Source organism: Trachurus japonicus, chromosome 1, assembly GCF_045865225.1.
Source record: "Trachurus japonicus isolate A0001 chromosome 1, Traja_1.0".
Taxonomy (NCBI): Eukaryota; Metazoa; Chordata; class Actinopteri; order Carangiformes; family Carangidae; genus Trachurus; species Trachurus japonicus.
Window position 1 is genome coordinate 5,791,778 of NC_140907.1, and position 26,383 is coordinate 5,818,160.

At 45.0% G+C, this 26,383-nt stretch overlaps 2 protein-coding genes across 2 annotated transcripts; one reads left to right on the plus strand and one right to left on the minus strand.

The window, feature by feature from the left end:
• Positions 1-275: 275 nt before the first annotated feature.
• mcrip2 (MAPK regulated corepressor interacting protein 2) lies at positions 276-7,670 on the plus strand. Its single transcript, XM_085802324.1, has 5 exons — positions 276-864; positions 1,011-1,080; positions 2,589-2,722; positions 4,470-4,577; positions 7,208-7,670. The coding sequence occupies exons 1-5, from the start codon at positions 810-812 to the stop codon at positions 7,276-7,278; spliced, it is 438 nt and encodes a 145-aa protein (XP_085658450.1). The 5' UTR covers positions 276-809; the 3' UTR covers positions 7,279-7,670.
• Positions 7,199-26,006, minus strand: slx4 (SLX4 structure-specific endonuclease subunit homolog (S. cerevisiae)). Its single transcript, XM_085801894.1, has 13 exons — positions 25,509-26,006; positions 24,668-24,866; positions 24,291-24,509; positions 22,156-22,376; positions 21,379-21,674; positions 19,820-20,069; positions 18,048-18,235; positions 17,005-17,151; positions 15,724-15,893; positions 12,522-14,866; positions 10,715-10,814; positions 10,178-10,501; positions 7,199-8,564 (listed from the first exon to the last, which is right to left on the minus strand). The coding sequence occupies exons 1-13, from the start codon at positions 25,945-25,947 to the stop codon at positions 8,180-8,182; spliced, it is 5,283 nt and encodes a 1,760-aa protein (XP_085658020.1). The 5' UTR covers positions 25,948-26,006; the 3' UTR covers positions 7,199-8,179.
• Positions 26,007-26,383: the final 377 nt, after the last annotated feature.

Genomic DNA, 26,383 nt, shown 5'->3' on the forward strand with positions numbered 1-26,383 from the left:
CTTTTATGAAAGCAATTAAAACTATCAGAAATCACATTTATTTATTGAATCACACTCAAACCATTCACTCTTTCCTTATTCATGCTCCTTTTTTCATTTTCAGGATGATGCATATTTTTTTGTGTGTGTAGTATATGGGATTGCATTGCAAGTGCTTGGAGGACAAGCTTTTATTTTGAAAACCACAGCCGGAAGTCCGCAGTCTTCATTGGGGTTTGCTTGACACTGGCCAAGCATGGTATCTTTCCATACTGATGAAAATATCAAAGTGTGCGGTGTCCTTGTGTGGTGTCAGAGAGCCCAGGTTAATCAGGCCGAACCGGAGCATCAGAGAAGCGGATCGTCCGGCCCCAGAGAGACCCTGTCCTCGGACTGTCAGGAACCACAGCGCCCTCCCTCCCTCCCTCCCTCCCTCCTTCCCCCGGTGACTGACTGACTGATCCCCGGCATGAGAAGCCGCTTTCTCCTTGGATGACCTACACAGCACCTCCTCCTCTCAGGAGCAGCGGACGTCGCCTCGTTGCAGCTCAACACCTGGCGGTCAGTAGGAGGAGCAGGTCGGAGTAGGAGCATCGACACACAGCGGAGGCTCCTGCAGCTTCAGGCCGAACCCTGGAGCACCTGACCCGGACTGCAACATAAGACCCGCTGCGCTCATTTCTCCTCCAGCCGTGGCTGCGTCAGGAGGAGCGGACTCAGGACTGGAAGTTGCACGGCTGACAGTCGGTGTTTGCAGCCGATCGCCGAGCAGACAGGTCGGCTTTTAACACGAAAAGACGAGGATTTTTCTTGAGGTTACTGGCGTTCACATGATGTACACAATCACCAGAGGTCCCAGCAAACTTGTTACACAACGGAGGACAGGTGAGTGTTTCACCAACGGCATGATGCAACGTAACATCACAGTGTGGGCCGGGGTCATTATTGCGTCAGTGCAGAGGTCAGAGGTCAGATGTCAGCAGTAGAAAACTGCACAATATATAAAAGTGTCACTGGATTGTGTCTCCCAGGTCCCACACAACAGATCGAGAGCAAATTCAGCGACTTGAAGCTCAAGCCGACGTCTTGGCTCACGTCAAAGTAAGTAGCTGCTGTGTCAGTCATCACGTGTTCAACAAAGTGTCTATTTACTGTTTTTTCCGCTGTTTGAGCAGCGTGGGCCCGAAATACTCGCCCGCACGTGCAGCGCCGTGAAGTGCGATCATGTAACACGTCGTTGTGTGACTTAGGTAACGACGCTGCGCCCATTATCGGACACACAACTTAGTGTCCTCTCCCCCCACGGCTCCTCGCTGCGTGTTGGCGTGTGTTTTTCCACGCCCCTCTCTCTGCCGCCCGTGACCGCATGTATGTCACCGCCGGATTTCGGGGGCCCAGTCCACCACCTGTCTGGCGCACTGTGGCCCCTTAAAGCAGCAGGAATATGTTGTGCTTCCTTCAGGTGCTGCTCGGAAATACAAAATCTCGCCTGCGGTCGATTCAGTTGCCAGTTCAACGTGCTGCTACACTTAGCTGAAACCAGTTAAGTCTATCGCCCACTATTATAAATGGAGGAGGGGGGGAGTTTGAGGTACTTATAAGTGTAATTCATATAATTGAATTCCAATGACTGACTTCAATTTAAAGGTAAGGTAAAGGTAAAAGTCAGATTTCAAAGTCAGTGTATTAAAGCAGAAGTAAGCGATCCGGTCGTTTTCGCTAATGCTGCGTTCCAGGCAGGCTTTTGAAATCGTAAATTACAGCTTCAAGTCACAACTTATGATTTTGTAGCGTTCCAGGCAACCCACTTGTGTTTTTCCGACCTGTTTTACCGGTGAAAGTGCACTATAATGGCCACTCGTAACTTCTGACCCGTGAACTCGTACCAGATCAAACTGGTACATCTTCACAGGTCGGAAAAACAGGAGTTACGAGTTGCCTTGAACGCACCATAACAGTCCTCGTCCCTAGTCACCACATTCATGGCGTCCCTTGGCTGCACACACAGCCCTGCATGCCGTTCTCTCTCCTCATTGGATAAAAACTGTAGGATACGATAAATGTTTTCTCCTCGGCTCAGAGCAGAGCAGAGGGACTGAGAGACCCGTGTTTCGGTCCAAACACTCTATGTAAGTGATTGCTGTCGGAAGATATAACTATTTAAGACTTATATTAACACAAATATATCACTTACTTCTGCTTTAATAGGAAATATCTGCCTTAGTATTAGACCATAACCAACTACATCAACTAAATAAGCCTCAGATGACCAGAATGGATGATGAAATGCATTCTGGGATGAAGTAATACTCAGTTGCATGAACAAACAAAACAGAAGGAAAACTGATATCTAACTATGAACACATTGTCTATTGTTTGCTGATGGGAACATTAGTTAAAACCGAGGCTATAGCATCACTACAGTTCCAATAATCCAACCGAAAGTAAATTTAGGCATGTCTGTCAGACAGTCAACCATGAAGTTGCCCAAAGTGAAACAGGGAGCCAGCATCATTTCTCTTCACTGTGAGACCCTACTGTTGTGATATAAAGGCTGCCTCAGTCCCAAAATGATTCATTTTGTAACTAACCCGGTGTCGTTTCTGCAGCTCGCCACCGCCAAAGATCGTGTTCAACCGCCTCAACGGGAAGCGCTACCACAGTGCAGCCACGCAGAAGAGCAACAGCCCGGCGGAGGGGTTCACTCCTGCACATGAGGAGAACGTCAGATTCGTGTATGAAGGTGAGAGCCGCAGGAGTAGGTGAGAGGGTGATGATGAGGTACTGGGTCATATATCCAGGGCGTAATCCTGACCTGCAGCCAGGAGAGTCTGCAGATCGCTCTGTCAGGATTATTAGGTTACAAGGTCAGAGGTTGTGAAGATCAAAACCTGGACACTGTGGGTGGAAGATAATCTCACTGCTTTCTCTGCTGTCCCTTTAAAACACAACACAACACAACACAACACAACACAACACAACACAACACAACACAACACAACACAACACAACACAACACAACACAACACAACACAACACAACACAACACAACACAACACAGACTGAGCAGCTGCGCTGTGGATGCTGACATAAAGACAAATTGAGTTCATTGAATGTATTCGAGTAGTTGCTGTGGTTTCACAAACTGAAACCATTTTAAAGTGGAGAAAGCAACGAGCTTCAAAAGTAAGAACATTAATTCATGTATTCATAGACTTATTGACAGACTATATTTCATGATCTTGTGACATTTTATAGACAAAGCAATTGAGAAAATATTTAACAGATTAATTGATCATGAAAACAATTCCTTATTGTATCCCTACAGGCCTCAGCAGCATTATTTCAGGTTATCAGTGCTAGATTACATCGATGCAACAGGACTGTGTATAACACCAGAGTGTTGAGTGCAAAACACTTTGTCAGATAAAGATTAATTTTCTGTTAATCAGTGTTACTCACTAATTCCTTGCTCGCTGCTCAGAGGTCTGTGAAGTGCTGCTCAGAAACCACAGTGCACATTGTGCTTCAGCCACATATTAACCCAGGGTTAATGTGTTTGGCTGTTACAAACAAGGCTGAACCAACAAACAAAAACACTAATGAACAAACAGCAGCTGCACAAATGAGGATTAAGGTGGCACCACTGCAAGAATTCAGCAGACCGTCCACAGAGACCGGAGAGTGCTGCTCAACTCGGAGTGGGTAAAAAAACAACAAAAAAACAACCTAACGATAATTAAAAACTGTGACTGTGCACTATTCACCCGGTCTTGGTGTTTACCCAGCATGCCTCAGTGCCGGCTGGCACTTCATGCACCGGTGGAAATGAATGACTTGTAGCGCTGAATCGGCACGAAGCGGCGAGCTGTGTTGCTGTTGGACGGCTGCCAGTAAGAACCGCTCCATGTCGCTCCTTTGTGGCTGTGAAGTTCAGTCGCTCACACTTACAGAAAAACCTCCGTCACAGCCTGTCGAGTCGTTTCAACACAGACACCCTGATGGACCTGACCCCCCCTCCCTCACCACACACACACACACACACACACACACAGATAGGCACGTCACCTCCAGACATATTTAGATAGTGTTTTCTACCCCCCTTCCAACTGCTTTTTGGTATTTGTTCTTCGTATTTGACATCATTACATTAGTTATACAAGTAGGTAAACAGTGTGTTACTTGCGGTGTGTGTGCGCGAGCTGAAACCTTGAGATTTACCTCAGAGCGAAGCTGGAAAAACCTTCACCCACAGCAGCTGATAACCACACATCACAGACCAGCGCAGGCCTGTCACAAGAGCACTAGTGTTTAGGTTTGGACTGGACAGAAGTGGCTGTGAAGCAATGGGAGTGTCTTGCAGATGCTTTGGGTGTAAAATATGAGTTCAGAAATGAAAAAAGAAGATGGATTTAGTTGTATTTTGAACAATATAACAAAACATTTCTGTTTTTCTAATTCACTATCCGCTGTGTGTGTTTTGTGTGCAGCGTGGCAGGAGGTGGAGCAGAAGCTGGGGGATGGGGGCGGAGGGGAGTCGACCAGCAGCCAGGGGCCCGTTCAGTACACGGAGAAGACCCCCAGTGCTGCGATGAAGAGTAAGTACCTCTAACTCCTCAGGGCCAATCATGATTGTAGGTTCCTAATCAATGAAGCCATGAGCTTGACGCTCTCCTCGTAACATCCACTTGAAAGGCAAAAAAAACTCCACACGATTCTTTCGTTCCTTTTCATAGTTAAATATAAAGCAATTTACAATAATCCAGCATGACAAAAATATAAAAGGCCAGAGCAAAAGATTTAGAAAATGCTGAGCAAAGGCAGAGGTAAAAAAACTGTGTGGTTCCACTCCATGACGACTGACCTGACTGACTGCTTCACATGAACCACGCACACACATATCAATCCACATTAAAGGTTACATGTGTGATTTTTAACCTGTAAACATCCACACATTTTTAAGTGAAATGAATTAAATAGTAACTTAATAATATGAACTAGTCACCTGTAAATAATGTAAATAACCAATTTTATCATAATTAACTCATTGAGTGCCGCGCTCCTTTTCAAAGTTTTAGTCAAGTCAAGTGTACCGGCAATTTAGACCATTTTTGATGATTTGTGTAGAGCCACAGTGTATTCTATATTATTGCCACCAACACATACTGTGGCTCATTTGAAAGGTGAAACTTTATGCTTCAAATGGCCACAAACCGTTTGTTTCTACGTGCCTCTGTTCCTGAGAAAAGTCAAGCTAAACATGGCTAGGTTTCACCAAAATCCCTCCTTTTTTTCTAGAAAAGGAGATAGAGCGTCTTTCATGAAATTTTATGTGCTCTTCTGACACTCACATTTCTGGATCAAAGGGCTCGTGTAAGATAAATATATACAACAAATGTTGTTCTATTCACAAATCCACCATCGGGGGCGGGCGCCACTAAACAACAATAACACAGACGCACCGTGCCGTGTCACAGCCTCTCACCGCGGAATGTGATGGTCTCTGGGCCAAAGCAGGTCGGGAACACCGGCCCCACCGGTGGTCGCGGTCCTTCTGTGGTACGGGTCGGTGATGCCGGTCTGCTTTGACCGAGGGATCATCACATTTTACCGCGGGAGGACTTTGGGGAGGACACGGTGTTGCTCCAGATGAAGACCGGGCGGGACTGTCGGCTGAGAGCTTCCTGTTTCTGCTCCGAGCTGCTGGAGCCTCGCGGGTGAGAGCAGAGCAGCTGCTGCATCCACATGCAGAACTCCGTTTGCAAAAGCCGAGTGATGATGAAAACTTCCAGATCATGAGCTGTCATGAGTTTTTGATCGTCATCTAATTCAGTTCTGCTCGTCGTAGAGTCCCCAAATTTACACATAAGGTGTGTTAAAGTGTCTAGTTTCATAATTAAAAAAATCTTCAAAATTAAAAGAAATCTCGTTTTTGGCACCAACGCATGGGAACGAAAAACGAGAAATTACGTGGTTGGCACTCAATGAGTTAACAACAACCTCTTTTTAAATGTCAACTTCAATTATTATCTAAATACTAATCAACTAAAAATAGCATTTAGGCTCCTATAATGATTATCAGGCATTTCCCATTCACTTAGCCGCTAAAGTACTTCAAAGAATATGACAACAAAGTAGGACCGCCCACAGTAAATCTAACCTCACTACTAAGTTTTACAGCTTCCTGCTCCATGACCCCCTGAACCTTGAACCAGTAATCTCAATGGTTATTGAAACGCCGCGGGGAAGCTCTCATCTCTCCGCACGGATCACACGCCAAATGTTTTTTTTTTTTTTTTGGATAAGCTTTTATCTGTAGCCAGAGGGTAACTGTTGTAATAGTTGTCTTTAATTTTTAACTCTTCATGGGCCTGTGTGAACCTGGCTGGTTCCAGATAAACCAGCCCTGACTGCTGACTGCGAGCATATCTCTCGTCTGGATTCACACACCTTTCTGCTCCTGTGGCTCATTTCACACTCAGTTATTTCATTGGACAATCTGGAGTTTTTTTGAACATTAGTTAAAAACATAGTTTGAAAACTACAATAATCTAGTGAACTTCGGCTCACGTGAGCGTTGTGGTTCCCTTACAACTTCTTGGATTCTGTTTTGTTTGTTTTATCTCCACCCCAGTGGCCCACGCTGAAATATGAATATAAATACAACTATTTCATGGAATGCTATTACAGTTTTGCACAAACATTCGTGGTCCCAGGAGGAGACGGAGCCTAATGACACATGACATGATTTATTTGCGTTTCCTCTAGTGCCAACACGACTATTTATCTGATATTTAAATATCTGGCTCATAAGTAAATATTTATATAAATGTGACGTTTCACTTTTCCCTTCTTGATGACTCGGCAAAAACTCACTTTTTTGCTTTGTCATTGTGGAGTACTGAGGAAAAGGCAGCAACAGTGAAGGGTCTGAGTTATGCTTGTGTGTTACTTAATTCAAAGTGCAGCTCTAGATAGATTTTCAACTTTGTATCACATATTTTAAAATTCTAACATTTCATCTGTAGTTTATTTTCTGTAAAACCTGAATCAGTCAATTGGATTGACAGTGTTTTTTAAATCTTTACTCATCAATCTTTACTCATCCCTTGTTGTGATTACAAATCTAACTTGGCGACAGGTTAATAATTCATGAACAAAATGAATCAATCATAAAATGGATTATTCTTTAATTCTTTTGTCCTGTGTTGACCTCCTCTCTCTGCAGACTTTGTGCCCATAGACCTGGAGGAGTGGTGGGCTCAGCGCTTCCTTGCCAACATTGCCAACCTGTCATGACTGGTTGAGGCTCGGAGCTGGGACAGGAAGCACTGCGTCGATGCTTCGTCTGTGAAGGCATCGCGGGAGTGGAGAGAAGCAGAGTCCGTCTCCAGGATCTGCAGTGCAAAAGGGTCGTGCGTAATTTGGAATCTGATTTGACGCCCTGCGCTTCACGCTGCTGTAGAGAAAACTGGGTGCACAAGACGAGACTGCCTCTGATGCAACAACACTGGGCTGACTGAACACAGCGCTGACGTGATGCGGTGCTGCTGCAAAGGACCCGACTCTCTCTCTACTTGAATGACATATTCAATAGAAGTTGTGAGATTTTTCTTGTTGAAGAACCCGCCTCCTTTCTCACATGTGCTCAGCTGTAAGTCTTGACTGATCTTTGGATATAAATCTACTGATGAGCCAAAAAAAAAGTAAAATGTTTTGCAAAAAACTTCCCGTGTAGAATCATTTCTTTGAAATGAGTTCCTCTAATCCTGATTTGCACATATTCACGACCTGGTATTAATACAGTTTATGGTACTACATGATAATAAGTTATCATTGCACCATCACAGGTGAGGAATATAAAATATATCTTGTGGCTACTGTGTCTGAATGAAAGAGAACATTTTGCGACCACCATGGCAGCGTTTACCATTTTAATTTTCACAGTGAGAGTTCAACATTTAAAGCTTAATAACTAAAATAAAACCTGAAGAAACTTCAGACAGAGGAAAATGTTTTAGTTTTAAACAAAGCAGTAAAAGCACAAGTCAACATTTAAGGATTAAACTGAGTGCAGATTCTCCAGGAACAAGCACACAATCTCTTTTTAGAACTCGTCATAATTTAATCTTCTCATTGCCTCTTTCTTCCATGAAAGTTTTTCAAAACACATGGTCCAAACTCCTGCAGTCAGCAGGTTTTAAAGCGTCACTGTAACAGCCTTTTTCTTGTACGCTCTTTTTTCACCTGCTGCCTTTGCCCCCCTGCCTGTCCTATTGCCCCGCCTGCGGCTGGGTGCTCTGTGGCCCGGCTTGGCTGTCGTGAAGGTGATGCACTGAGAGTCCAGGTAGTCCACCAACTTGGCAGCACCGAGCCGGATCCCGGCCGCCTTGAGCCGCTCTTGGAGCTGGGAGAGGACCAGCGGCTTGTACTGGAGGATCTGGTTGTACAACCTGGGGTCGGACAGGATGAAGGAGCGCACGGCTCGGAGCCGGTCCTGAAGGCGGTTGGCAGCCTGAGAGGCGGAGATGCTGCCATCACTGTCTGAGTTGCCATCAGAAGAGACGCACAGCTCTGGGTTGGACCTGTTGACAGAGAAGAAAGGGGTTAGATACAGATAGCAACCATTATGTCAGAACTACACAAAGTACCATATCTATGTGATCATTTGACTGTAGTGTAGCTCCAATTGAAAATGATGCTTCTCCCTTATACCCAGAGGGCAAAGCAAAAAAACAGACACAGAGCGTTGTAAAAGGTTTGACACCAGAAATGATATCTAGGACCTTCAAGGATTAAAACCTGGGTGGACAACCCAGTCAACTAGCTGCTGGAAAGCTACAGGGGGCCTAAACCCCTCTTTGTGGGTAATTTTGCTGGCGAAATGATGTAAATGCAAATATTTAGGTACTACAATGGCATAAATAGTCATATAACTATAAAATTTGGCAGAGAGTATCTTGACACATAGGGGGAGGCAGGAAAAAAAAAGATTCTGGGGTTTGTTGCAACTCAATTTTAAGATATCACCCTCAACATCCCAAAAAAGACAAAAAGAAAGTACTGTTCGCCTGACAAATTCTCATGAAAATTATTATTTTTCAGCACTTTATGGAGAATATCTATGCCTAACATGTATATAGAAAACTTCCTTAATTCATAAGCTTCCATTTGAGTCCAAGATAGCCTTTCTACTAGCTACAGGCTGGCTCCAAACAATGCAACACCTATTGTGAAAAACTACATGTTAACTGGCATGATTTCTGGTCTCCCCAAAGTGAACAGATAGATAGAGAAGACCGTTGGCCACAGCAAGTGGGGCTTTTGAGATAGAAAGGCTATCTTGGACTCAAATGGAAGCTTATGAATTAAGGACGTTTTCTTTATATATGTTAAGCATAAATATTCTCCATAAAGTGCTGAAAAATAATAATTTTCATGAGAATTTGTCTTTTTTGGGATGTTGAGGGTGATATCTTAAAATCGAGTTGCAACAAACCCCAGAATCTTTTTTTCCATGCCTCCCCCTATGTGTCAAGATACTCTTTGCCAAATTGTATAGTTGTATGACTATTTATGCCATTGTAGTACCTAAATATTTGCATTTACATCATTTTGCCAGCAAAAGAGGGGTTTTGGCCCCTGTAGCTTTCCAGCAGCTAGTTGACTGGGTTGGCCACCCAGGTTTTAATCCTTGAAGTTCCTAGATATCATTTCTGGTGTCAAACCTTTTACAATGCTCCGTGTCTGTTTTCCAAAAAACTGGGATTTTGCCCCCTGGGTATTATTTAATCTGGACAGGACAAAAAATATGTTGACCATAGATACTTACAGAATAAAACCCCCAAAACATCAGAATTTAAGAAGCTTTTGGCAGCAAATAAATGTGAGGCATCTCTGTTTGACAGGTGACAAATTATGTTCTAATCATAAGCTTTATTTACCGTTGTTTCACCTTTTTAGTGACTTGAACGTCATGTTTCGAACCATGTTTATTGAAGTATCACAGTGGGATTTCTATAAAATAATTACAACTTTGTTGCGAGGTCTGATTGTGACTGTGAGTGTTGCGAATGAGGAACCGTCTTTGTCTCCTCATTGAACAGAAAATTGACCGAGTTCTCTGAAAATATGTATAGTAACCAACCAGACACATGCACCAACTGGAGCGTGCTGCTGCATCCCCCCCACACTCTACCTTTCAGATTCTTCACTGGCAGCAGTTGAAGAGGTGTTGGAGCCCTGTGAGGCAGACAGCAGCTCTCCCTCCTCCTCCTCCTCCTCCTCTCCTTTATGTTTCAGAGGGGAGATGGCTGCCGGTGCTCTGGGCTCTTTAAACCTCACTGTCTGGGCACAGGAGACTGGTCTGCTGCCAGCAGCAGGGGGCTTCATCTGAGCCGTACGGCCTGCAGAGGGCGCCTCGTCCTCTGAGTCTGAGCCGCTGACCAACTGGTGGGTGTACTGGTGGATCTCCTTCAGCTTGAGGATCATCTGCCGCTTCGGTAAAGGCCGAACACCAAACCTGCAGAAGGGGAAAGTAGCGGGCGTTTGTGGTGGACTGATCGATGAGCAGATGGAGGGAAAGAACCCGAGACAGAGAGGAGAGCCAGACAGGATAAGTTGACAGCGACACCGGGGGAGCTAATCGCATAGGCTCATGAGTTAATAGCTTTGATTAGAAAAGTGGCCGTTCTTTAACCTCTCTTTAACGCAGGATGAGGGTGAACTCACTGACCTGTTGAGTTTGTTCTTGAGCTCCGGCGTGTCCATGTCGGAGTACTGGGGCAATGGAGTGATCGGCACCAGGGAGCGGCGTTTGTTCATGTACGAAGACTCTGATGAGACAGAACCAAGAAGATTTTCGTTTTTCAGACCACAGGCATTGATTCCGTTACCACAGTTCCATCTATGAAATCAGCTACCCACAGGGTTGGATACATGATAAAATAAACAAACAAAAAAACTAAATTAACCACATGCTGTATCCAGCCTCTCTCACACTGTGACATATTCGTATGATGATCATCACTGCGCTGGATGAGTTTGCCTCGTGGTGTTTGCAGCTGCTATAACTGATGTGCAGGCTCTTTGAGGTTTCTGCACTTGTGTTTTCACTCATGTTTCTTTTTTTATTCTTTGTTTTCCTCTGTCCAGACACACATGCGCTTTATTTTCAAGGCAGATGCCCAAATTGTTATGAACATACTGTTTTTCGTCCCACTGCAGCAGGACATTAAAGGAATAGTTCACCAGAAAATGAAATTCTGTCATTATTGATTCCTTATATGAGAGTCAATAGGGCCCAACACAAAAACGTCCATAAAACTACACAAAAACCCTGTAATCTTCCTCCACACTGCTCGTCCGCTGCAACCCAAGTGTCCTGAAGGGATATAGTCCAGAGTTTACTCGAAACGACGTCATTTAAGACATTTTTACAGCCTTAACAGTCCTGTATTGAATGTATCTCGTGAACATGAGCACGTGCCACAGGCAAATTCAATCCAGGACACTTGGATTGCAGCAGACGAGCAGTATGGAGGAATATTACAAGATTTTTGTGTAGTTTTACGGAGCTTTTTGTGTCGGGCGCTATTAACTCTAATATTAGGATTTGGTTGGACTACGAACCCCCCTCCCGGATCTCCAGATGCACTTTGAGGAATAAAAAACTACTCCAGAGTATTCATCAGCATGAGGGTGAGTCAATAATGACTGATTTCATTTTTGGTGAACTATTCCTTTAAAAGAGACAACGAGGAGTTTGTATTTGGTTATAAAAAAGTCTCACATTCATGTGGATGAATCTACGTTACCCACACTTGTTAATGGGTCCATTTTTGATAAATATATCGTTTTGTCTCTATCGTTATTTAATTGTTATTAGTGGGGGCGGAAATGCTGGGCGAGCCGACCAGCATTTCTTTACTTTCGGTTTTGTGGCGAGTTATGAGAATAACGCCGCCGAATCGCTGTTTGTGGTCGGAACTACGACGGTATGTGATCGTCTTCGAACCTCTGACTTTAATTCTTGATGAATGAAAACATGAGTCCGTCTTGCGCTGGTCAAAGAATTTCACGGTGCGCTCGGAGGCTCATAAATGCAGTGTGAAAACACTTTGCTTTTCCAAAACTCCTTATAAAAAAGTCTCACGTTAATGTGGATGAATCTCCGTTACCCACACTTGTTAATGGGCCCATTTTTGATAAATATAGTGTTTTGTCTCTATCGTTATTTTGTTATTATTAGTGGTGGCGGAAATGCTGGGCGAGCCGGTTTCGCGGACGTTGCCCGGCGAGTTATGAGAATAACGCCGCCGAATCACCGTTTATGGTTGGAACTACGACGGTATCTGATCGTCTTCGAACCTCTGCTCTGACTTTAATTCTTGATGAATGAAAACATTCTTGGCAAGACATCCTTGCGCCGGTCCAAGAATTTCACTGTGCGCGCGGAGGCTCATGGTAAATGTAGTATGAAAACACTTGTTGTCCCTTAAGTGTCTAAGTGTTTATAAAACTTAGGTTGTGTATATTCATACTTGGGGTTTTGAGCTGAGCAGAAGGGTTCACCCTCTGAGAGAGAGGAGGAACCTCTTCCTCTTCCTCCTCCCAGCTGTCCCATAGTCTGGACTCCAGGAGACTGTTATGGTCTGGCGCTGGTGGAGTGGGAGCATGTACGCTGGTGGATGGCTGTATGCTGCCAGCTTTGGCTGGAGAAGACTTCGTCGCACTGCCGCGACTGTTCATTAGCTGGATACGGCCACTAGGAGGTGTAGGTGGACGCTCAGCAGAAGACGAGGACCTGGACACTTGACTGCGCTGGTGCTGGTTGGATCCTGCCCTGTCCTCCAGCCTCAGACTGAAGCAGCCCGGGTTGCCTCCGATGCAGGCTTCCCACGAGTCGCTAAAAGCTATGGGAGGCTCTTCCATGAAGCTCTGCTGGAGACTGTGCTCTGCAACATCTGTTCCTCCTTTCTCCTCTTCCTGCTCTTCCTCATAACACATGTCCTTACTTTCACACTCTGTCTCTCCTTCTCCCTCCTCATTTCTTGCGCTGCTCCTCTGCTCAGCCCCCGTGTTGTTATGATCGCTGTACTCAACAGAGCGTTGACTTTCACTAGATGATTTGCCGTCTCTCGGTGAACCTTGAAGACCTCTGTGGGATGAAGAGGACAGTGGATCCAAACGATCGGACAGAGGGGAGAGATGAAAGCTCGCTAACTTCGTCTTGTCTTGTGGGCTTTCAGACGGAGACCCGTCTCTTTCTTGACTGGTCCACCTCTGCTGGTGGTGTTCGCTGTGAATCACGGGTGAATCGGCCAGAGGGACGAGAGGCTGGTGAAGCTCAGTATGCAGGGGAGTGCTGCTGCAGGGCTGTGGCTGTGGATGCTGGAGGTGGAGCGGCGTATCCTGCTTTAAGGAAGCCTCAAGGGGACGATGGTGATGGATCGAGTTCGAGCGGTGTGACGGCTTGTGTTGGTTTTGAGGAACTGCAAACACGTCTCTGTTCTTGCTTGCATCGAAAGAAGCGATTCTTTCGGGGGGAGAACCGAGCTCTGAGCTGGAGCTACAGGGAACTGATTCTTCCAGTTTGAGCACGGGAACGCCGCTCTCTGTCGGATCGGCGTGGGCAGAGACTCTGGTTGACGTCTCGGGTCGGTTGTGCAGAGATGGAAACGGAGAGGACTTAGAGGAGGAGGAAATATCACCTTTAGGGAACAGCTGCGTCCTGCATATGCTGCTTTTGGTCTGGGTGGAGATGGTACGGTGCACCGGTGTGGACGGGATCAGCCAGGAAACTTCTGGAGAACAGTCGGCTGGACTCCGATCACAAGCAGAACCTTGACGACTTTGACCCGAGGCTGCGGGTTCGTTCTCGGTGTCTGAAGCTGGAGTGGCTTTTGGGATGGACTGAGGTTTGATGTGGGTGAAGCACTGCAGGTCCTGGATGGCGCAGGGAGAAGGCGGTGGAGGACTGCAGGACTTCAGCACAGCCACATCCACCTCCATCTCCTCACTGGAGTCAGACAGGACTATGAGCTCAGGTTCCTCCTTTTTCACAGGAGAAACAGGAAAACGAACACCGCGAGGGCCTCGGCTTTCCCGGTCGAAGGACAGACATTCTTCAGGCGCGTCCAGTTTAAAAGCATCTGGTCCGTTGTCTCCGCCTCCGCCGCCGTCGTCTCCCACTAGACCGGGGGACAGGCCTGGGATAGGCAGGTTGGACGTACAGGGAGGAGGGCTGGGGGAGAGGTCGTCCACCATACTTGGCGAGGACAGAAGCAAAGTTCTGCCGGACAATTCAAGTGAAGGTTTATGAGGAGATGGATGTTTCTGGGACTGAGGGGTGTGAGTCTTTTGTGGACTGGAGTTTGAGTCTTCTTCTTCATAGACTCCCCAAGAGTGTGCAAAGAGGCGGCTGTAGCTGCGATCCAGACCGGGGTCTGGCTCTGGTTGAGCGTTCGGCTTTGGGTCTTTCTCACTCAAACGTCTCGTAGGTTCTGTCAGTTTTGTGAACACTTCTTCTTCCTGTTCCTTCTCTTCCTCCTCCACGCCGTCTTTCTCCTCCCCCCTCTTTCTCTGCGTGGCGGCAAACTCGTAGATCTCCTCCAGCTCTTCCTCATTCACTCGTTCCTCACAGATCTCTCTCTCTCCAGATGTAACATCGCCGATTTTACGATCCTCTTCCAACCGTCTCTCTTCTTCGCCGTTTCCTCCGTCGGTATCCGTCCCCTCGTCTTCCTCGTCCTCTTCGTTCCACATGGAGCGAAGGAGCTCCACGAAGGCCTGGTCTGTTTGGTCGCTGACGTTCTCATCCTGGTTCATGTGGTCCGTCTCCTCCTGGTGGAGCTCACAAAGCCGCTGCAGCTCCCGCAAGTCAAACCTGAAGAGAAGAGAGGTATTGCCGTAATCTCTCCCGGGGGAGATGATGCAAATCAATAAATGTAGGCCTACTAGTCTTAAAACTACACATACAAGAACAAAGATTTCTTCTAAAACATATTATTTTGATTATGCATGGTGAAAAACAAGGATCAAGAAGCAGTTTGGGCAAATTCCTCTGGAAAAGTATTTAAACCTACCGAGGACTCCTTTTAAAAGTAGCCTAATCAAGTTACTGTTTTGATTAAAGCAGAAGTAAGCAGAATATTTGTGTTAATATAAGTCTTAAATAGTTATATCTTCCGGCAGCAATCACTTACATAGAGTGTTTGGTCTGAAACACGGGTCTGTCAGTCACTCTGCTCTGCTGTAAGCCGAGGAGAAAACTTTCCTTGTATCCTACAACCTTTATCCAATGAGGAGAGAGAACGGCATAAAGGGGCGGTCCTCTCTGTGTGTGCAGCCAAGGGATGCACGTGAATGTGGTGACGTAGGGACGAGGGCGGGGACTGCTAACTCCATCGGCTGACAGGAAGTTAGCCAAAACGACCGGATCGCTTACTTCTGCTTTAATCAATTTCAGTAGTCATTAGTTATGTTGCAAATTACATTATCGGTTGCTCCATTCCCTCACAAAAAAATAAAGCGGAGCGTGCCGACACTGTGCAGCCCAGGACGGGTGCTCAAGTGTAGGTGACAGGAGCGGAGAGACCCATAGGATGTCTGCAGCTTGGGGCCAATCAGGAACGGCCGAGGCTCGCTCGGTCGATCGGTGGGTCTGGTCTTCAGGTCTTGTGCCAGCTCTGCCTGAGGCGGAGCGTGAGGTCTGTGGGATGAGGCTTTTGGCTCTGTACTAACCTGGAGGCCAGCTCCAGCAGGTGAGGCTGCAGTGAGGCAGGGATGGAGCAGCGGGCCGTGTACAGGTACTGCAGCAGAGTCAACACCGCCTGTCCTGGGACGTCACTCATCAACACCCTCTGGGCGGCAGGCATGTCCACCTCCTGCACCCTGAAACCACTTTCATGAACCTGTAAGAGGAGCAGAGGATGGGAGGAAGAGAAAATGATTAGTTGAAAAAAAAAAAGGGAATTTCTAGGCCAAGATTAATGAAGGTTTCAGATTCAGAAAATCACGATTTGTCCATTCATTATTCTCATATATATCACTTTTAAAGGGACAACGAGGAGTTTTGGAAAAGCGAAGTGTTTTCACACTACATTTATGAGCCTCCGCGCACCGTAAAATTCTTTGACCGCCGCAAGACAGACTCATGTTTTCATTCATCAATAATTAAAGTCAGAGGTTCGAAGACGATCACATACCGTCGTAGTTCCCACCATAAACGGCGATTCGGCGGCGTTATTCTCATGACTCGCCACGAAACCGAAAGTAAAGAAATGCTGGTCGGCTCGCCCAGCATTTCCACCACCACTAATAATAACAAAATAACGATAGAGACAAACAATATATTTATCGAAAACGGGCCCATTAACAAGTGTGGGTAGCGGAGATTCATCCACATTAACGTGAGACTTTTTTATAACCAAATAGAAACTCCTCGTTGTCCCTTTAAGTGACTGTATTAAATCACCTCACATTTATTGGAAATCCTTATTAGAGGAACTAAAACTTCTAGTGTTGTAGCAGAGACCTTTATAACCTACATATCCTTTGGTCTCATAGTATCAGGGTTGTCCTTAAAGGGCCAATGAGGAGTTTTGGAAAGCGAAGTGTTTTCACACTACATGTCCCATAAGCCTCTGCGCGCACTGTGAAATTCTTGGACCGGCGCAAGACGGACGAAAGGAAAACATTTGCCAAGAATGTTTTCATTCATCAAGAATGAAAGTCGGCGGTTTGAAGACGATCAGATAACATCGTAGTTCCGACCATAAACGGCGATCCTGTGGCGTTATTCCCATGACCCACCGGGCAGCGTCCAGGAAACCGAAAGTAGGAAATGCTGTGCGAGCCGACCACTAATAATAATAACAAAATAACGATAAAGACAAGACGATATATTTATCGAAAATGGAGCCATTAACAAGTATTATACATATACATATGAGACTCTTTTATAACCAAATTCAAACTCCTCGTCACTTTAATGTTTTCAATACTCTCTGTGATCATTTTTACCATTTCTGCCAGCAGGGGGCAGCGAGCATAGACCATGAAGGAATGGGCAAAGTAGACCTCTCCGGTGTCCACCTGGAGCTGCAGGTCACTGAGCTGAGGGTTGTTGACCATGCTGCTCAGGTCCCAGGCCAGTCTGGACAGGGCTACCTGCAGAGGAAAACAGTCAGCATGGAGGTCAAATCACTGCAGAATGAAATGATGACATGATGGAGCAGGCACATCAAACAGGAAACACCTCAACCACTCTTAAAGGTACATTGTGTAAGTTCTCCTGTTATTTATTCACGAAAATTGATTATTTTGTTCAAAAGTACGTTTTTCATTAACCAGTAAACCCCCCCCATCAACAAACTGAAGTGTTCCTTTCAGCTCTGAATTAGCCGTTCATATCATTCATATCTACATGGAGCGGGTAAGCTCGGTGCTGGCTGCCATGTGGTGTCGCCATGTTTTTACGTTCAGTGGCAGCGTGACGGTAGGAAACCACGGAAACTCAGTGGAGACACCGGAGCTGTTGGCTCAGGTGGAGGTGGCGTCTGTGAAAAGTCACCGCGGTAACGCAGTGAGGACTGTGAGGACTGCACGTGAATGCTGCATTCAGGTGCAGTCGGAAAAACAGCTGTCGGTAACAAACCAGATGTCATTAAGTCACAGAAGTCCAGAGAAAGCTGGTAAAACGTGGGTCAGGTCAACAATACGACATCGCCATGACAACATATTGTCACGTGTATTGTTTTGCCTCTTGCTGACGGGCCACTTGTTTACATAGAGGCTTGTTTAAGCTGTTACATGCAGCGGCTGTTGTCCGTCTGCCATCTAACCGATTTCACATGAATGCAGCATGAGAAATACGATTGAGTTGCTTGCAATCTACAACCACACCGCTAGATGGGAGTAATTCTTACACAATGTACCTTTAAAGCTCAACAGTGTTATAAACTCATGTCAAATGACTTTGTGCAACTTTTAAATGATACTATAACCTGATACAAACTAAATTGACCTGATGTGATGAGAATCACTTCAGTTTAAACTGCTCTTACTGATCGGTGGCTTCCTGGCTCTTCATCTGCTCTGGGCTGATGTGTCTTCCTGTGGGTGCCCTCGGAGAGTGTGTGTGCCGTTTCTGGCAGGAAGCCACTCACACACAGGTCAGCCTGCTCCTCTGCCTCCTCCGGGACAAAGCCGCTCAGATGAAGGTTTGTGGACAGACTGGCACTGCTCTGCTTGTCTGTAGGAACAGAGACACTCAGAACCAACCTGCGACCACTTAAGATTTTCACTATTTGACTTGACAAGTTGCTCCCACAGGCTGCTAGAGTGTAGCACTGTTGACACCTGTTGTTGATCAGACCATCTAAGCATTATCATTTTCTGCTGCAAGGCAATGCTGAACATAATCAACTGTAAAATCTTGTTTGTTCAGAATTCACAGCCACATTCATTAATTTGAGTGGTTAAAATATAAACAACAATGAACACTGCATGTACAGTAAAGTGTTCAGTGGAACCGAATGTGCACTAGATCATTTGAAACTGACTGAACACTAAGTGGAGGCCACAAGAGAAGCACTTCCAGGTTTACAACCACAAAACAGTTTTATAAGATAACCAATATTCACTACAGGGACAGGTTGAAAAGGTGAATAATTACCAGTTATCTCTGCCTGTACCATTCGCATATTTAGGAAGTTGATTTGACATTATGATTAGTACAGATTTGTTTGTCACCGAGAGAATTCCTCCATTTGAATATAAAAATATGAGAAAAATGAAACCCTGTTCTCACAGGCACTGTGAGTGTTTGGACCATTTATATGGTTATAGAAGGTAAACAGATCATTTAGTACAGCTTGTAAGAAAGGAAAAAAGGATGAAATTGAACTTTATTGAGAGAGTGTCTGTATTTAGGTTTTTGGGCGTTATCCTGGAGGACAAGTTGACATGGAAAAACCACATAGCACATGTAAAAGCCAAGGTGGCAAAGAGTATCTATATTTTGAATAAGGTTTGTCTTGGACACTAACACACTAAGAATTCTGTATTGTACATTTATTTTGCCATATCTTAATTACTGCGTGGAGGTGTGGGGCAACACTTATGTAAGTAACATCGCTCCTCTGTTTCTGCTACAAAAAAGAGCAGTAAGAGTTATCCACAAGGCAGGTAATAGAGATCCCTCAAATAGATTTTTTTTTATTTCTGCAGGTTTGTTGAAAATGGCCGATATAATAGAACTTCAGACCTTAAAAATAATGCTTAAAGCAAAGAACAGATCATTACCAGAACATTTACAAAGCTTGTTTAAATTGGAGGAAGGGGACAACAGACTGAAGCTTGATTTTAAACATACATTTGCAAGGCTAAGCTTAAAACAAATGTGTATTTCTGTTGCAGGTGTGAAAGTATGGCATTCACAAAGCAAGGAATTGAAAAGTTGTACCAGTATGTCTCAGTTTAAGAAAATGTTTAAAAAAGAAAAGATAAGCATCTACAAAAAAGAAGAAGGAGAAAGAGAAAAAGAAGGGAAAAAAGAAAAGATAGATAGACGAGTGGTGTCTACCATTATTTTTTGTTTGTTTTCTTGTCATTACTATGTTTCATCATTCTTAACATTTTGAAACAGAGAATAATATTGGTGTTGAAGTAAGCCAATGTAATTGTAACAACAGAGAGGGGCAGGTACTATAAGTTTTCTTCATCCTGCTCCTTTTCATTCATGGTGAAAATGTGTACATTATGTATATGTGCAACTATGTGAGAATGTATACCATGAATGAAATAAATCGAAATGAATGAAATGTGGGCAGCTTACTCTTGTCGGTGCCTGAGGTAGAGTATCCACACTGTGTGAGGGTCATGCCGTCTTCAGCCAGATCCATCAGGTCCCGAAGGGCCTGGCTCCCCACCGGGGCCGGCCCCGTCCCCTGGGTGGAGGGAGCTGAGGGGGCGGCTGCAGTCTGAGAGGAGGACGGCAGGACGGAGGCCCCGGTCTCTGTGACGGGAGTTCCTGGTCGGAGAGAAGAGTCGGGCTTGCTGCCGGCGTTGGAGGATGCTGCGTTTGTCTGAATGTAGAGAAAACAGTGTTGGTTTGCACGATTTAAATTTTAACTTTGTTTTCCTCCATTTCTATTCGTTCCAGTCCAAGGATTGGAAAGGAGCAGGATGAAGAAAACTACCTGCTCCTTTCTTAAAACAAAAGAACACTTACATCAGATGATGTAACAACAATATACAAATAAATAAATATACAAATAAAATCCACAACAGTACCTTCCATCACAACATGTTTCTATATAAAATCCCCACCTTTTTCTCATATACCCTCTTAAACTGAAAAACATTTGAACATTTTTTCTCTTCAACTGTTTCAACGAATTCCTAAGCTTAAAGCAGAAGTAAGTAATCCGGTGGTTTTTGCTAACTTCCTGTCAGCAGATGGAGTTAGTAGTAGAGTTAGTCGTTTTCTTGTCTGTAACAACATCTATTGCACGTCTGTCCGTCCTGGGTGAGGGACCCCTCCTCTGTTGCTCACCCTGAGGTTTCTCCGATTTTTCCCTGTTAAAAGGGTTTCCATGGAGTTTTTCCTCAGTCGATGTGAGGGTCTAAGGACAGAGGATGTTGTTACGATGCCATGTAAAGCCCTTTGAGACAAACTGTTTGTAAAAACGGGCTATACAAATAAAATTGCCTTGCCTTGCCTTGCCTAGTCCCCGCCCTCGTCCCTACGTCACCACATTCACGTTCATCCCTTGGCTGCACACACAGAGAGGTCCGCCCCTTCATGCCGTTCTCTCTCCTCATTGGATAAAGGTTGTAGGATACAAGGAAAGTTTCCTCCTCGGCTTACAGCAGAGCAGAGGGACTGACAGACCCGTGTTTCAGACCAAACACTCTATATAAGTGATTGCTGTCAGAAGATATAACTATTTAAGACTTATATTAACATAAATATTCCGCTTACTTCTGCTTTAACACCAACCACAGAAATGCATATTGTTTTAGCTTGGTCCTTGCCACTCGATATTTGAAATAAAATTTCCTACCATGACTGGCATCTTGTGAAACTAAAACAAAGCACTTCTGCAAATTTGCAGATAAGTCAATTTTTTTGCTTTGTATAACTCTCTGAGCTTCAGCAGCCCAGACTTAACAAGTAGTCAATAATAACTTCAATTCTCAATAGTAAAGTAACAAACCATAGCATCTCCCTTTTAGATTAATAAACATTTAATATTAACTTGACTAGTTGTATTTTTAGGACAGGACAGACCGACCAGTGTTCGGTCTGATCTCCATCTACCATTTTACATACACATACACAACACAACACACACAACACTGCATGAAGTTGCTTTTTTTGGTCAATCTCACCGTTGCCGATTCCCACGGTGTGATGAACTCTTTTAGCTCTGGAGTGTAGAAATCTGACAGACAGGTGGAGCTGGCTTTCAGCAGTGTGCTTTTCTGCCAGAGGGGGGCAGCACCACTCCAGCCACGCAAACCGCTGGGGCAGCGGGTCGGGGTGGGGGGAGAGGGAGCCCGACTGCGTAGGAGGAGAGCAGAAACACGTTCCTGCAGCCTGATCAGGGCCTCCTGAGCATCCTGAACCAGGAGGAGCGGAGGAGGACGAGAGACGGCTCCCTTCTTCTTCTTTCCACGTCCCGTACCTGCACCCAGAGGAGGAGACTGTGTTCAGCTGCTGCTTGCGTCTCAAAGTCTTTATTTGTAACTTCCAGTTTCCAGCCAGTTCAACCATTAAGTATCATCACTTTCCTTTGTTCACTTACGATTAACTACATTTTGGTAAATTTACTGCATTTTGATTTATTCTATTTTGACATAACCACAGAACAATTAGCAGCAAAGAATATAAAACTAAGTCAACAGCAGTGTATATAATGTTTCAAGTTATTCCTGAAGATGGCATTACTGTGAGAAACCCAACGCTGTCAGACTGACTTAGATTGAATGTCCATGACGAGCCTGAACTGTGAGAAATTTAAAAAATAAGGGAGACGAAAAAGCTTTGACAACGTACTGAAATGAGAAGACAGTGTTTTATGAGGACTTTTATGAGGACCTAATATTTCACTGATTTCTTAACAAACCGTTCTTGAGGTGACAGACGATGTAGCGATGTGACTGTACCTGCATCAGTCCTCCACCTCAGCGCTGGTATGAGGGAGGGGCGAGGAGCAGCAGTCCCAGGCTGCACCTCTATCTCTCTCTCCTGTTCCAGCAGAGAGGAGGACAGAGCCAGAGCCACCATGGTGTCTTCATCCATGGGATCAGTCTTCTTCCTGGGTTTCCTCTTCGCTGGATTGCCTGGCTTAGAGGCACCTTTCCTTTTAATGCCTCCAGTCTGTGCACTGAATGAGGAAAAGAAATACACAAAGGCTAGAATGAGGTTTGATTTGGCTTTGCAAGTACTCATAAACTGAAGTAAGGTGAGTTATTATAGGAATATTACATTAGTATGTATGTGATAGGAGGAGACTGGCAAGTTATATGCTCTCTCTGTTTATCAGTTTAATAGAAACAATGCCACCTTTAGACCCAGTCTTTTAAAGAAACTCGGTTGGACCCCCCCCCCCCCCACACACACACACACACTCATTTCTGGAAATTATTTTCCAGGACTTTTTCAGCTGCTACAGTATAACAGACATGTTATTATGCCATACACTAATACAGTGGTTCCCAACCTTTTTGCCGACCCCGTAGTGATTTATATTCAAGTGAAAGTATAGAATACAGTTGTTTAAGATTGTGTGTGGTGATTTTAATCATAATTTTAAAAACAATAATAATTAGATAATTCATTTTTTTCTTTTCAATTCCTAGACATTTCAGGCGACCCTATTTGAATTTCAGGCGACCACACGTGGGGTCTGAACCCCAAGATTGAAAAACACTGCACTAATACATCCCCCATCCCATTCATCCTCTGGAGAAGTGTTCTTCTCGACAGTTGTCCCTTATTTTGTACATGATTGTTTCTATGTTTATTCCTCTCTCACCCCCAGAAGTCTGATTTACAGATGTGCAGTCTATGGCTCTAACTTATGTATGAAATAATCTCTTACATGCTTCGAAATTATGATAAATTTATCATAGAACAACGCAAACTTTTTTTTTTTATAAATACGCCCACTACAGTTCTCTGCTGCTCCTCTATCTATCACTCAGCAGAGCAGTGACAGATCGGAGTGGGAGAGGAGCCTGTGGCTGCGAGAGAGAAAACCCTCATGCTCGTGGTCCAACACTGGAAACACCATCAACTCAAAGTCACTAGTTTTCTCGCAAGGCACTTCTCTGGAAAATAAATCCTTAGCGGGGTCTGAAGAAGTCAGATAGAGCTCTGGTAGCTGATGTTAGCCTGATGCATCAGCCGCTTATTTCATTACATTTCAAAAAGCGTCTGAACCTGAGCCATAGGGATTCGTTTGCTTCCGGGAGGCGGTTGCTAACATTTGCTTCAACTAATCGCTGCTGCTTGGTGGTCACGTGTGCTATACACCGGTTAAGCTCATAGGTTAATCTTGAGCGCTTGAGTTCAACGTCATCGCCTTCACTTACCCGTCTGTTCGCTGATTGGTCCGTCCGCTCTGGCGGACGGAGCAAACCGAAACGCATTGCTAGTGTCCTGACTACATTGTTGAGGCAAATGAAATTTGCCGGAACCAGTAGGCGGCGCTAGCCTGGCTAAGCTGATGTCACCATGTGATTAATCATTTTTCAGGGCAACTCAAGCTTTTGTAGGGCTTTTGATTTTTCTTTTCATTTTCCATGTGCTTTCTATGACTGGAAAATTAGCCAACCATTTTCCAGGTTTTCCAGGACGCGTGGGAACCCTGACACAGGTTCTACAACACGTCCAATCATCATCATGAGCAGCCATATTGTTAAAGCAGAAGTAAGCGGAATGTTTGTGTTAATATAAGTCTTAAATAGTTATATCTTCTGACAGCAATCACTTCTATAGAGTGTTTGATCTGTCAGTCACTCTGCTCTGCTGTAAGCCGAGGAGAAAACTTTCCTTGTATCCTACAACCTTTATCCAATGAGGAGAGAGAACGGCATAAAGGGGCGGTCCTCTCTGTGTGTGCAGCCAAGGGATGCGTGTGAATGTGGTGACGTAGGGACGAGGGCGGGGACTGCTAACTCCATCTGCTGACAGGAAGTTAGCCAAAACCACCGGATCGCTTACTTCTGCTTTAACACTGAGCTCAAAGTTGTGTTGTGCCGTCTTGTGCTGGACTGAAGCACTGAGGCCGACTCACAGTGTGTTACCCGTGGGGACGCTCTGGGTCTCCTCAGCCTGTCTCTGCAGAACCTGCAGCAGCACAGCAGGAGGGACGCCCATGTCTGAGGAGCAGCGCTTCAGGTGGGCAGAGCGACTCTTCTGGGAATTGAACCTCTTGCCACAGATGGGACAGTCAGGGACACCAGGAGGAGGAGGAGGAGGAGCCGGGGCACTTTCTTCACTCTCATCTAAACACCTACGAAGAGAAATCAGACATCCTCACTCTGTGTGTGTAAACCCGTCTGTTAGACGTCTACGACTTGAATGTGAACATTTCTACTGCAAAGTTCATCAGCTGCTAATCTCTCTCACTCAGAGCATCAGTCAAACACCAAGAATTACAAATGTCCCGACCTGTTCAGATGCTGCGTTCGCCTGTCAGGAGTCATGTGTGACATGTCTTTGTGGCAGATCTGACAGAAGAAGAGCCCTCCGTCCTCTAGGTCCACCCTCTCAGTCCCCCCCGCCTCCCGGTCCAGCTCCTGCTGCAGCCGCAGGGCCAGAGCTTCATCACTGTCCAGGTGGAGACCAGAGGTGCAGGGCTCTGGAGGATCTGCACACAGACATATACAAAAACAAACAAACAGAACAGTTAAACTGAGGAACAATACATTGATCTGAAATACACCAAGATGCTTCACTGAATTCTTTCTGGGTTTTTGTCATGACAAGTAATTCTGCCCACATTACGCATCATCTATTGTTTATATAGAAACATTGTAACCTTAAATTAAAAAGTTGCATAATCTTGTGTGCTTGGTCATTGTTGCCTCTCATAAGCTCCTCGAAAAGCACCATCACATTACCAATATATAATATAGTTATAGATGTCAAAAATATTGAGAAAGTTGTTTTTCCTACATCACAAAGCTCTATTGAATACATCCTAATACATACAACACCATTACCAACACTGTAACATACATATACTGCCATTATAAATTACAAGTGATGGTTTTCTTCCTGTATTTTGCATTAAAATGCATTTCAACCTATTTGCAAAAAGAATAAAACACCAGCAAGAGCCAACTGTGTCAAGATAAAAAACAACCCACCTTATCTCAATCACAGATAATGGAACATTTTTAAAAACGAAGGGAGAAAGAATAAACTAGATATTCATCTCAGCTACCTCCTGAATCAAAGATGCAGTGAACTGGACATTTGTGCAAATAGCATCATGATATCATCTCACCTTGTCTTTGTGGCTGTGACAGAGGTCCACAGTGATCCTGGTGCTGGGCTGGCTCACTGTTGGACCTGTGCACCATCCTCTGAGGACTGGCTCTCTTGAACTGTTGCATTCTGTTGAGGACTTTGTCTTTTGCTCTCAAACCTCTCTCAGCTCTGGGTCCTGGTCCTGGTCCTGGTCCTGCTGCTGCTGCAGAAAGCACAGCCGACGACCCAGCATCAGTCCCTCCATTAACCATTTGCTGGCTGGCTCCAGTGCAGACAGACTGGCTCCCGGTGGCTTTGCAGCCATTGTCTCCATTCCTCCTGTTGTTTCTCCTCCTCTTGTCGCCCTCTCCGTCTTGGCCGCAGGGTCGAGCCGGTCTGGACTCTGCTGCTTTCTTACGGACTCGTTTCAGCGGCTTTGAACACAGTTCTACGAAATCCTGGTCCGAGTCGTCCATGGTGGTCTGCTCTGCTCCTGCTCACACTAAAAGCTCCTGGCAGCAAGTCTCAGCATGTCCCCGGCTGCACAGTTAGAGAAGCATCATAAGCTAACAGCTAAATATGTGAGCAACATTTAAGATACAGTTTTGTTATTTTACTCTTTTTAATAGCAAAGTTATCATTCAATAGAAACTCACATTAATCACACTGTATTGGAGATAATACTCTGAGATATAAAACGTGAGGGTGTTTGTTATTGTGACATTATCAGTTAGCCAGCTAGCTGCTGATGCTAACTCCTTGTTAGTTCTTACCCAGGTTTGACGTGTTTGCTCCTCTGCTTCAGCTTCCCGCCACATGGCTGTTCATCGTGTCGATCCCACGGTCTGTGGCAGCGGCGAATCTCTTGTATTTGTGAACTAAACGGTGTGGAGTAGGTATTTGGTGGATGAA

Excerpts from the sequence above, each read along its gene's own strand:
- slx4 (XM_085801894.1), bottom strand. The coding sequence starts at position 25,947 with ATGGACGACTCGGACCAGGATTTCGTAGAACTGTGTTCAAAGCCGCTG. Across the intron at positions 24,867-25,508 it reads GTCACAGCCACAAAGACAAG|ATCCTCCAGAGCCCTGCACC; the intron begins GTGAGATGATAT and ends GTCTGTGTGCAG. Across the intron at positions 10,502-10,714 it reads CTCAAGAACAAACTCAACAG|GTTTGGTGTTCGGCCTTTAC; the intron begins GTCAGTGAGTTC and ends CCCCTTCTGCAG.
- mcrip2 (XM_085802324.1), top strand. The coding sequence starts at position 810 with ATGATGTACACAATCACCAGAGGTCCCAGCAAACTTGTTACACAACGG. Across the intron at positions 865-1,010 it reads TGTTACACAACGGAGGACAG|GTCCCACACAACAGATCGAG; the intron begins GTGAGTGTTTCA and ends TGTGTCTCCCAG. Across the intron at positions 2,723-4,469 it reads CGTCAGATTCGTGTATGAAG|CGTGGCAGGAGGTGGAGCAG; the intron begins GTGAGAGCCGCA and ends TTTTGTGTGCAG.